Raw genomic sequence first — 12,862 nt, forward strand, 5'->3', positions numbered from 1 at the left:
TGTGTTGTACCTCCACCTGGAGAGGGACCATTTTCCTTCTTAATTGCTGTGTGCTCCAAGTATATAGTATAGTAATTACTACATAATAGCCATGACATAAGGAAGGAGTATTGCTGGCTAGCTCCCCAGAGGCCCTTCTCGTAGCCCCTCTGGTGTCTGTATCCTCCATGTAACTGTATTCTCCATGGTAACTGAATCTGATGGACACTGGAGACTATTTTTGCCTGCTTTTGATTTTCATATAAATAGAATTTTGCAATATTATACTTTTTAAGTCTGCATTCTTTTGGTACTACAACATTGCAAATGGAGTAATAAGTTGTTTGATTTTGTTACATTAATAGTACTGGGTTGTGCGATTGTATAATTTTTCCAGACATTGACATTTGGTTTGTTTCTAATTTGGGATTATCATATCTAATGATGTTGTGAGCATTCTATTACATATTTTTTTTGATATCCATTTGTTCACATTTACCTAAATTCTCACATTTAATATTCAGAAGAGTCTCCTGAAGGACAGGCTATTTCGACTATTTTTGAACTATTTTTGAACTTAATCAGCAATAAAAAAATCTAAGGTCAACAGCAGATATTTTAAAATTTGTTATTGGCCGAGGAGTACCAGTAATTTCTCAAGTATACTTTAATGAAGGGAAAAAAAAAATGGGTTCTTCATGTTCCACCTAATTGTACAATACTGTGTCTGAGTCTGAATCCAGAAGCTGAATCAAGATGAATAGAACCATTACAGCGAAACATTTCTTTTCCGTCACCAATATTTCCATCTATGTGATGATAGCTGAAGAGTATACTTACTTGGCCTTTATCTACCAATATTATAGTTTGAATTTTCACTGGATATTTGTAATATTTTATTTCTAGGGTATTGAGACTCAATATAGAGTCCAGGTTTAAAAACAGATTCTTTGGCTAAATTATTATTATTTTTTTAAACTGCTAATTACATTTTTCTATAGTTTGTTAATTCTTTAGAGACAAGAACTAATTCTGAGATGCCTTCTGATACTCAGCTTACTTTTTTCTCTCATTTGCTTCTCCATTAATCTCCTTGGCCCTTTCTGCTGAAGTCTCTTCTTAGAGATCTGATTAGTCTTCCTACCAAATGCTTATTTACCTGTCCTGGCCAGTGGTTACCAAATAACTGGACCCCATTCCCACACAGATGGACTACACACTAAAAGTTGCATTTATTTTCAAGAATAGAACCCTTGGAAAACAGATTAAGAAGTTTTACATGTAGTTGTACTCAATGGACAACCTTACATTTCATGGGAAGGGAAAAAAATATCTCTTTTACTTTTGCTGTTTCTTGTTTTCTTATTTTTTTTTAAGAGTCTCATTAATGTTGGAAAGAGCATTTTAAAAGCCGAGAAGACTATAATAATCCTCAATTGTCTGGTATTTTTCTTCCTAGAACAATTTTTTGAGTTACTACCTAGCCTTCAGAAATTCAGGATTACATAATGCCACTGACAACCTCAAAAATTGCTGTCAACAATTTTATGGAAAGAAAATATTTTATTTTCTTTATAAACAATGAAAATTATTTATAATTTGAGGTGACAATGAGAAATATGAAGGAAAGTATTAGGAAGAAAATTATGTGATTTCATCTTGTAGGTATAAGCCAGTTTTTCATGATTACTCTATTTTGCATATAAGATGTTCTGTCTGTCCTAAGCAGTCTTTGTGGAGAGAGACACAGGCCACATACAAGGGTTGTCGTATGTTGACTGAGCTGCCTGCCTTTCCTAGGGAGGTTTGAGTTCTAAGACAGACTTCATCATGCCATCTGTTTCCTTTACATCTTTGCCTTGATAGTAGTAAAAATCATTTATATACACATATATTCCTTGGATTCTTTTTGTTTGTTTTGGCATCTACTTAATTTGCTTTTTCTAAGTTACTGGCGAGCCGCTGGTGACAGTAATATAGGGCCCTCCAAGACAAGCCTAGTAACATGCTAAGTCAGTGTAAGGCAAACCTAAATATATATTATTCTTGTAAGATATCCACAATATAAAATTAAATGTACAGTCCAGTAGCATTAAGTACATTCACATTGCTGTACAGCTGTCAACAGCATCAGTCTCTAGAACTTTTTCATCGTTCCCAACTGAAACTCCATGTCCATAGTAATAATTCTCTATTTCCCTTTTTGCTGCATGTCTTTAGTTCTTAACTTCTTGTAGGATTGCTACATATTTGTTAACACAGAGAAAATCAGTTTACTTTGAAGTTAACAAATGAATTACACCCCTGTCTGCCACTTATTTCCTAAATGTGTGAGTTTGGGTCAGACTCAGCTTTGCTCCTCTTTTCCCCTATCTTATCTTTAGAATGGAATTCTGTTTTTTGGTGACGGCTGAGAGGCATACTGTATGTAGAGCACCCAGAACCCTGCTAGGTATCCAATACATGGGCACCTCTACAGTTCATTTGTGTTGATGAATTAGTGGTTACCCCAGAGCCTGTGGTGTAGATGGCTTGCTCCTTGTTCTTCATCTTATTCCTGGTTTTGCATGCCTAGTTAGCAGTTGTGGAATGATAATAGAGTTGGAAAGAATTGAGTGTTGAGTGTCTTAATTGTCATATGTTTTATAGAAGCTGTTATATTTCAGAAATATGTGCCCATACATTTGTTCATTCAGTAAATATTTATTGAGCACCTTTTGAATATCAGGCACACCTTCCCCTGACAGCCATCATTCTGCTTTCTGTCCCTGTGAATTTGATTACCCTAGGTACCTCTAATACACTGTTTGTTCTGTGTGTCTATCTTGTTTCACTTACCATAATGTCTTCCAGGGTCATCCATGATGTAGCATGTGCTACAGTATTTTGTTCCTTTTTGGGCTAAATAATATACACTTGTCTGTATACACCTCATTTTGTTTATTCTTTGTTAGTGAACATTTGAGTTCTTTCTACTTTTTGCCTAAGGTAAAAGGTAGTTGCTTTAAACATAAATGTAAAACTATCTTTTTGAACACCTGCTTTTATTTCTTTTGTTTATGTGCCTTGAAGTGGAATTGATGAATCATATGATAACTCTGTTTAATTTTTTGAAGAACCATATTGTTTTTTGTAGTAGCTGCACTGTTTTTACATTCTCACCAGAAACGTACAGAGTCCCATTTCCCCCACATCCTTACCAACCTTGCTTACTTTGTTGTTGTTTTTGATAGTAACAGCCATACTAATAGGTATAAAGTGGTGTCATTGTGGTTTTGATTTTCATTTGCCTTATTAGTGATGTTGAACATTTTCATGAGCATATTGCCTCTTGGAGAAATGTCCATTCAAGTCTTTTTAAATTGTTGTTGAGTTGTAGATAACATTTTATGTATTCTGGATATTGGTCCCTTATCAGATATATAATTTCAGCTACTTGTATTTTATTTATTTATTTGTTTGATTTGGTACCAAGGGTTGAACCCAGGGGTCCTTCACCCTGAGCCACATTCCCAGCTTTTTTTTTATGTTTTATTCAGAGACATGGTCTCTCTGAGTGCTCTTAGGGTCTCACTAAGTTGCTGAGACTGGCTTTGAACTCAGAATCCTCCTGCCTCAGCCTCCTGAGCCACTGGGATTACAGGCATGTGCCACCATACACCACAATAAAAATATATTATTTTGAAGGGTCCATTTCAGTTTCATTGTATTTGTTAATGTAAATGTCATTCAGTAATCCAACCTTAAAAGAATAATGGTGTTTTATCAAGTGCTTAGTTGGTGAGAGGCACTCTTGTCAGAACTTTAAATGTATGAACCTTTTAAATTCTCACAAGAACTATGTAGAAATAATTTCACCTGTGTTTTCAGATGAGGAAACTGAGGCATAGAGAATTTAATTAACTTTTCTGTTCCAGGTCTCACCGTGGTTTATTTTGCACTTTGCTAGGATTTGGATTGAAGCAAGCCCTGGGTCTGTGTGCTTATCACAGCATTTGACTCTCTCCCCTGACTTGCTATGTGATCAACTTGTATGTGCCTCATCACATGGCACCTTTTGGTCTGCTTTACCTCTACCATACATCTTTACTTTCTTTTTTCTTTTTTAAAGATGGACACAATATCTTTTCTTTCTTTATTGTATTTTTTTATGTGGTGCTGAGGATCAAACCCAGGCAAGTGCTCTACTGCTGAGCTATAACCCCAGCCCCTACATCTTCACTTTCTGTACTGGGTGAGGGGATGGAAGACAAAACAAGAAGGCAGGCAGACTTGTGATGATCAGAGAATCATGACTAAAATTCATAAAACCATGTGACATTTGAAAAGGCAGTTCATAAAATTAAGGTGCTTGAAGAATATAGTAGCAAAAGTTAAGATTGGGTCCAGTGTATTAATGCATGCCTGTGATCCCAGCTACTCTGGAGGCAAGGCAGGAAGATCACAAATTTGAAACCAGCCCATACAACTTAGCAAGATCCAAAATAAAAAGGACTTGAGATGTAGTGGTAAAGTACTTGTCTTGCATGTGCAAAACTCTAGGTTTAATCACTAGTACAACCCCAAAATTTTAAAAAACTAAAAAGTCAAGATTGGAACCTACGTGTCTTGCATGTGCAAAACTCTGGGTTTAATCACTAGTACAACCCAAAATAAAAATTTTAAAAAACTAAGAAGTCAAGATTGGAAACTCAATGTTCTTTAAATTGCATTTCTTTTGTGGAAGTGTAGCTTTTCCGTAAAGATACAAATGTGGTTCTTTGAGTCTGGCATATGTTTTTAAGAATGCTCTCAGGAAATTTGCTTTCTAAGACAATTTTTATGAATTCTTATCTTTGTTTTTATTTTCTCTGTTTTTATTTCAAGTCCCTTGTATTCTAGAATTGATACTGAGTGGGTATTGGCAGATGAATAACAATTTCATTTTGCTATTTTCATATGCCAAATTTAATTAGTAAAGGAAAAATCTGTCAAATTATGTAATACATTCTAAAGCAAAATGGAATTTTCATAGCTGTCCACCATAATCATTAATAATTGTATATAGGTTGTATCTGTGTTGTGAATATACATGGAAGTGAAGAAAGATGTGCATCTCATTCAAAATTAATGCTGCTACCTGAATAGTTTTTTGCTTGTATATGTGGGCATAAATGGGAAGTGCTGTGTAATCAGCAGACTATATTCATTGTATATATGGATTTAAAATTTTTTTGTTGGTACAAATGATATTTTATTGAACATCTTCATGCATACTTTGCAGTCACAAATTATCTATGTATATTTCTATAATTGAAATGGCTGAGTCAAATGACTGCAAATGTTGAATTATAATAGACATTGCCTAAATGTCTTCCAAAAAGACTGAATAAATTTATACTCCTGAGGGTATATGATAGTTCTGTTTCTTCATTTATATACCACTAACACTGGATATTATCAAACTTTAAATCTACAGCAAGCAATTCTTTAATAATTATCTTAGCAACATAAAAGCTGTGCCAGGAAGCTGACCACAGAGCATCTTACATGCCACCTCAAAAAACATCATGTGAATGTTTTTTGATTTATTTTTCACCATCAGGTTCTATAGCAAGTAGAGTCAGGCCAGCATCTTGATTTAAGAGATGCGTGTTTCTATGGGTGCAGCTTTTCTGTTTTGTTTTCCTGATATAATTTCATTTTATAGAAAAGTTATTAGAATAACTTTTAATAAAAAGTTATTAGAATATTAGAGTTCATCTAGATATCTCAAATGTTAACATTTGCAACTTTCACCTTGTCACTGTTCACACACACACACACACACACTACATGTGCCCAGGTGAACTATTTTTCCCGAACCATTTGAAAGAAAGAAGTAGACATAATATCTTTTTCTCTCTAAATTCTACATCAAATGTTTCTAAAAGTAAGGACCTTCTCTTCCATTACCATTGTACTGTTACAAAATTGGGAAATTGAAATTGATTTGGTCCTTTATCTGTAGGTTTTATCCAGATTTCGTCAGTTGTCTGAATAGTGTCTTTTATAGCAAAAGTAGTTTTGGCACCATATGTTGCATTGTCCAATTGTTATGTGTCTTAAGTATTCTTTTATCTGGGCCAGTTCCTTAATTTTGGATAAGCTGTTTCGCAATTTGGATTTGTTCCTTATGTTTAGAATCAGGTTCTGCATTTTTGGCAGTAATATCACAAAAGTAATATTATGTTTTAATGTATCATATTAGGAGGTATTTGGTATAGTATTCTCAGTCTCTTGTATCTGTCTCCCTGTTCATTTCTTTTGGAGGGGTAGTTCTGGGAATTGAACCCAAGGCCTCACACATGCTAAACATATGATTCTATCACTAAGCTAGCTAGTGGTAGCCGCATTCGGTGATATGTGAAATTGTAGTAGTTTGCCCAGAATCTGATTGCACCTCTTTTTGAGGCTACAGATTTTCTTTTTAAGCCATATTTTTTTTATATAAGATCTTTATATAAGATATTAATGGAGGTCATTATTCTCACAATTTACTTATGCTATCTACATAAGTAGAGCTTTTTGCTATTACAGATTTATTCCACTGGAAGTCTTCTTTAGATATGGATATTTGGAAAGACAACCTTAACCTGTACTATTATTGGAGATTTTAGATAAAAAGCCTCATGCCAAGCATAGTTGGAGATGATGATTGATAGCTCTCATTTTTCTTTCCACTTTTGCTATTCTTTATAGAAACTGCTGGGAGATTTTTACAAAAAGAAGGGGTTTTGTTTTGTTTTTGTTTCTTGATTAAAAGGAAAGGTAGGATGAAGATACTTCAAAAATGAATAGTCCTTTTCAAATGTTTCTACAAAGTATACAAGAGTTGGGAGTTTCTCCGCAGAAGTGGCCAGCACACATGTAGTTACATGCATGTCTTTGAAATGTATCCCAGGGAGTGTTTATTTCAATAAAAACATGCTTAATAAATGGGTTAGTTCAGGAGAATACATCATCATGCCTTGGTCATCTTTGTTATAGTAATAAGGGATCACTAGCTATACCTACCTGAGTTTGGAGCAACATTGCTGTTAAATGTGGTTCTTAAAGTATAAGCAGGTTCACAACTAGAAGTTGAAGTGTGAAAAAAGCTGACCTAGTTTATTTATTTTTGCAGTGCTGGGGATCAATTTCAGGGCCTTACACATATACATGCTGGGCATATATTTTACCATTAAGCTGCATTCCCAGCCACAGATATAGTGTCTTGTTTAGAGATTGTGTGACTTAATATAAGCTGTTTTATTCTGTATTTGTCCATGGGTGGAAAATGAGTAAATCTTTTGTAGTAAATCATTGTCCATTTGTCCCAATTGCACATAAGTTTCATAGGAGCATGTGTCTCTTGTTCACTGATCCATGTGAGTGTGAGTGCATGCACACACACATACATGCACATACCAAATACCTGTACTTGGCCCTTGCTACATGTTCAATAAATACTTGCTGAAGAACAGATTTGGAAAGAACATTACATGTACCCTTTTCTAATGTGTGTATATACATTTTTTATTTATTTTTTAAGAGTCAGTTACTAAGTAGTTTTCCAGCACTATATGCTTTGTCCTTGTTTCTGTTTGCTTTTGTTTCTATTCCTCCTACTGGTGGTAACTGCCTTGAAGGTGTGAATTTTGGGTTTCCTGATTTTTCCCTAATTTAGTGCTTCTTCATTTCCCTCTCTTAAATCATGGTTCAGAAAATCGCAATGCTTTTGATTGTATAAAATTAAAAACTGTTTATTACAGGTTTAATGTAAAGTTCGGTTTAATTATGAATTTAGGTAGTTAATGCTTTCTTTTGTACATTGTTTCCTTCCTTATTTATTTTAATCTCATTTCTGCATTAAGTAGAAAATTTGGAAACTAGAAAGAATTACTTTAAGTTCTACAATCCAGAAGTTTCCCTAATGATTTGAGCTTATTTTTCAAGCCATCTGTTTATTTTCAAAACCAAAGTTCTACTACTGTTACTAGACAATATTCTAAATACATGAGGGTTTTTGCTTTATCTTAATAGTGGTGTAATTACCAAATTGTTCTGTATCTTAAAACATTTTTTTTCTTATTTGTTTCCCCTCCCTTCTTGATTTTTGACTTGGTTTTCTCATGTGAAATATCTTTTAGCCAGAAAAGGTTTAATAATTTTTTATCATATTTGTCCTCAGCACATTTGTGGTCATATACTTACTTCACAGACTGAATATAGAAGGAAGTGTATCTTGTGTGGGAGGAAACACTGCTGTACTTCCTCCATGAACAGAAGGAAGTACGAGTATACAAGTTTAATGTGTGTGTAAGTTTTCCACATATTTTGAAAATTCTAAGAGATTAGAGGATATATGGGAACCCATCAGGTAGGAAGTGTCGTGTTTAATGAAATTGCAACTTAAAACAATCTATCACACACTATTTTTTTTTCTTAAGAGAGAGAGAGAAAGAGAGAGAGAATTTTTTTAATATTTATTTTTTAGTTTTTGGTGGACACATCATCTTTATTTTTATGTGGTGCTGAGGATCGAACCCAATGCCCCCGCGCATGCCAGGCAAGCGCGTTACCGCTTGAGCCACATCCCCAGCCCAGTCTCACACTTTTTGATGTATAAAATTAGATTTAGCTACTGTGATTAGCATTTTCCCTAGCTCTTCTCATTTGGGGGACTATAAGATCATTATTGTCTAAGAAGGGAAAGCCAGTGCATTAAAAGTAAAATGAATTTGCTAATTTAAAATTATACTGATGACATATATACACTGAAGATATAAATTTTATTGAGCCAAATTATTATATGAGCATACTGGGTAAAGCAAGCACATGTTTCATTCACTTTCACTCCAGTCTGAGGAAGAAATATGTGAACATAGAACAAGAAGGGAGGGGCATGGTACAAATCAACAGTACTCTAGCTGATTTTCGCTTTTTACTTTAAAAAAGAAAGGCCTAGAATCAGAACCTTTTCACTTTACATATTTATCGGGATTATTACATTTAATTAAAAGTACATTTATGCAGAATGTAGAAAATTTGAGAAACCTCATGCAAATGCAGTGTTGACAATCTATAATCATCAAAAGAGAAATTGAATAGCAGTTTAACTCATTATTTTATGAAATTAAGAAGGTTCCCTGGACACTTATAGGCTTACATTTTTTTCCTTTGTATTGTGAAACATAGCCTATACCTATTATAAAATGATGGTTTACATACAGTGGTGTAAACTTGGCCCAGCTTATTTCTAGTCACTTGTTAATTTAGATTATGTAGGTACACAGATGTTTTTCAAGGTAGATTGCAAACTGTACTTGCCCATCTCCTAATAATCAGTCTCAGTAATTGATAGTTGATTACTATTTTTCTGCTGAGAAGTGATTATTTTGGTTGCATACTCTATATATTACATCATGAATTTTATGGACTCACCAGTGATTAAAAGGGAAGGCCTTCTTTTTCCCAGTAAATAATTCTCAGAGTTTTATGTTAGTCATATATCAGATTAGTTAATGGAGATGGGTCTTGGTCAGTACAAGATACTGTATATCTTAGTTTAACTTGACATTTTTTTCATATATATGCCAAAGAGGATTTATTAAATGATCAAAATTTAGTTGCATCATGCCCATCAGAGTTGTACATTGTGAATCTAGTACATGCTTTGTGAAATCTTCTTGACATCCCATTTTCTAATTCTTCCCACACTCCATTAAATACAGTAACCATTAGTTAAATGAGATAAACAGGAATGTGATGTCACGTGTGTTAAACAGAGGGTCAGGATTGCACACAAAATTATTGGAGATAACTTTATTATGTACATAAGAAGCAATTTGATTTCAATTTTTATGATTCCTGGCCTTAGACTGGCACCTAGGTAGAAGATGATTCATGGTTTTGTGTGTTGTTTTCCAGTCTCAGCAGTACCTCTGTTGCTCCGATTTTCTGTTGATGCAGGAGTGATGTTGTGCAAGCATGCTATGTAATTGTTAGCTTGATTTAATTAGTATTTTTAAAAAACGGTCTTGGCTATTTTAATCTTCATTTACTTGTGAATGTAACTTTTCCAGAATTTTAAGTATGTAGAAATAAAATTTAACATTTGGATTTTGAGTGTAGTGACTCTTAGTAGTCCTTAGTAGTTCTAGCTAGAATATTAGAGCTAGTAGAAAAGATGATGGCAATATTGAGATTTTTATTTTGTTCACTATCTGTCTAAAATTTTTACCGCTTGAATCCTTAGGTAGATTCCAACCAAACTTCACTGTGCTTCTAAGAAATATGGTTCTACATGTATAATAATCTTTGTGGGTTTTATAAGATATTCTGTATCTGTCTGCTAATGCTAAGACAGTTTTATTGTACCTATATGCTGTAGTGGTACAATTAATCAGTTTACGGATTTTCAAAAAACTTTCCAGTAGAAAAAGATTCAGTGCTGATTTTTGCTTTTAACTCCATAGCTGTGATTCATGGATCAACCAACAGTTGAGTGTTTTGAATGGTCTTTTTAGCTTGCCTTGCTGGTGTTACCATTAAAACGTTGTGTTTTGTTTCTTGATTTTAAAAATTGAGTATTTTGTAGTATAAAAAATCAAAAGAAAACTAATGAGAATTCTGCTCGTAAGAATGTATATTTGCTCATTTTGTGCTATTTCAGTTAAAGCCACTTTTTGATGTTTTAGAATTAATTAAAATATGAAAATATTAGGTATAGATACCTATCACTTATAGATATTGAATTCATAAACAGTGTCAGTGTCACTGTGACATTTATTTAACTTCAGGAAATGAACTAAATAGAATCCTAAGACTTATCAAAGTTAATAGTCTTGTGGAGCTTCACAAATATAGCACAGATATAAGTCAATAAGCCTTCACAGCCTGTAACTGTGCTTCTGAACAAGTAACTGCTTATAACAGCAGTCTTGCTTATAGATAAAAACATCTATTGGCCTTTCTCTTCAAATGCAGTTTCATCACTGTCTTTCAAAAGAGAATCCCATTTTCCTGTTTCAGAAGAAATAAAGAGATTATCACCTAGGAACTAGTTTACTCTTCTTGTACTTGTCTATTGGTTTTGTAGTTGCTTTATTTAGTTCTTTTGCCTTAACCATTTATAACCTTAAAAATTGTTATTTGAGCACATACTGTTTTTCAGGAACTGTTCTGTATATTTTCTATATATTAATTAGAACATCAATTTCCACCTTTAATTCTCTCAACACTACTATGTCCTTTTTATTGATAGGAAAACTTAAGTTTTGTAGAATCACAACTAATTTCAGTTACATAGCAAGTAAATGCCAAATTACGAATTTGAACTCAAACAGTCCTACTCCAGAGCCTCACTCTAGTGTTGTGTTATCATTCCATCCTGAATTCTTATGATTTTCCCCTTGCCTGCTCCCAATTAAGTGAATGCCTATATGCTAACCCATTTAGCACATTTCTCTTATAGGGCCTAATTAATTAGACTGTAAAACAGTTGTCAAAATCTGGGTTTCATTCTTAAGTTGGCCTACCACTTAATTTACTTTGTGACTTTGGACAAACTGTTTTCCCATCTTTAAGATGAGGCCAATATATACCTTATAGAATTGTTTTATAATGATAAAATATGGTAATGTGTAAAAGTATGTAGAGCCTGAAACATGGCAAACACTTGTGAATGCTGTATCCCCTCTTGAGCTGAGAGTATTTTTCTTAGTGCTGCCAATTATGAGAGACTGGGGGATCTTTGGTTAGTTATTTTTTTAATTTTTTATTTTTTTTGAGATGTCTTTAAAATTACAGAACCTATTATCCTCATCTGATCAGTGTTCTCCTTGCTTGAGTAGGTGTATAAGGCCTACTTGGGGTATGCTGCTTTTGTTTTAAGAACTGTTTTAAAGTGTGTATTTTGTTATTTCCTGGTGCAGTTGATTGCTGGATGATTTCTCTTTCCACTGTTATTCAGTGAGGTTGAAGTCATAAAGGAAATTTCATGGTACCTAAAATAACTTACTATGGAGTATCTCATGCAGTGTGTTTAATTTTTTTTTTTTTTACTTTATTTTCTAGGAAATTTGGTGAGAGGCCCCCACCTAAACGACTCACTAGGTAAGTATTATATTAATCATCTACTCAAACATTTTATATGCATGGAGATCCTGTCATTTTAGAAACTATAATTAGGTGCTCTTAGAAATCATTCAAATATTGGTATCTAGAGCATAAATACATTCCCATCCCCCCAACTTTCTCCTCTGCTTCCCTCAAAAAGAAACAAACAAACAAAACAGAAATAATAGGATATAGTTCAAAGAGGAAAGATGAAACCATTTTGAGAATTAATCTTCAGTATTGTATGGTGAATGTAACAAGGGCAACAATATAAACAAAACTTCTTGTATCCAGAAGTGTTTAATAACCAGTCACAGTTTGCTGATTACAGATTTAATGATTTAAAGAATTTTAAGGAAAACATTTTTCACCATTTTAAAGAAAATATGAGGTTTTGCCTGTTTTTAGTGAGAATAAACTGGTACTATGTTCTAATTACATAAATTGATTTTATACTATACATCTTATTATATATGTTAAATTTAAAAATATTATTTTAAAAACAACTAAAAAATTTTAGGTTGGAGGTTATAAAATAAAGAAACTCAACCCTAGTCATAGTCCTAGTGTTCATTATTACTAATTTCTTTTTTTAATCTTTCAAGAAAATTGTATATAAAGAGATAGATATGTCTGTCTTTTTTCTTTTTCTTTTCCCACTGAACTGGAAACATATCCTACCGTTGTTCCCTACTTTGTAACCACAATACATCTTCTACTTGGATAGTTCTCCTTAATGGCTTCCTGGTTTTCCATTGTCTTC

The 12,862-nt window shown here is 33.4% G+C and overlaps 1 protein-coding gene across 7 annotated transcripts in view; it reads left to right on the forward strand.

The window, feature by feature from the left end:
* The window catches only part of RBPJ (recombination signal binding protein for immunoglobulin kappa J region), a 216,375-nt gene that overhangs the window by 161,785 nt on the left and 41,728 nt on the right, over positions 1 to 12,862 (forward strand). For all 7 annotated transcript variants that reach the window (XM_081302933.1, XM_081302931.1, XM_081302936.1 and 4 more), the window contains one exon: positions 12,058 to 12,096. In XM_081302933.1, the coding sequence (XP_081159059.1) occupies positions 12,058 to 12,096 (39 nt within the window). The remainder of the gene's footprint in view (positions 1 to 12,057; positions 12,097 to 12,862) is intronic.

The sequence above is a fragment of the Spermophilus citellus genome (genome assembly GCF_964194105.1).
Source record: "Spermophilus citellus genome assembly, chromosome: 8".
Taxonomy (NCBI): domain Eukaryota; kingdom Metazoa; phylum Chordata; class Mammalia; order Rodentia; family Sciuridae; genus Spermophilus; species Spermophilus citellus.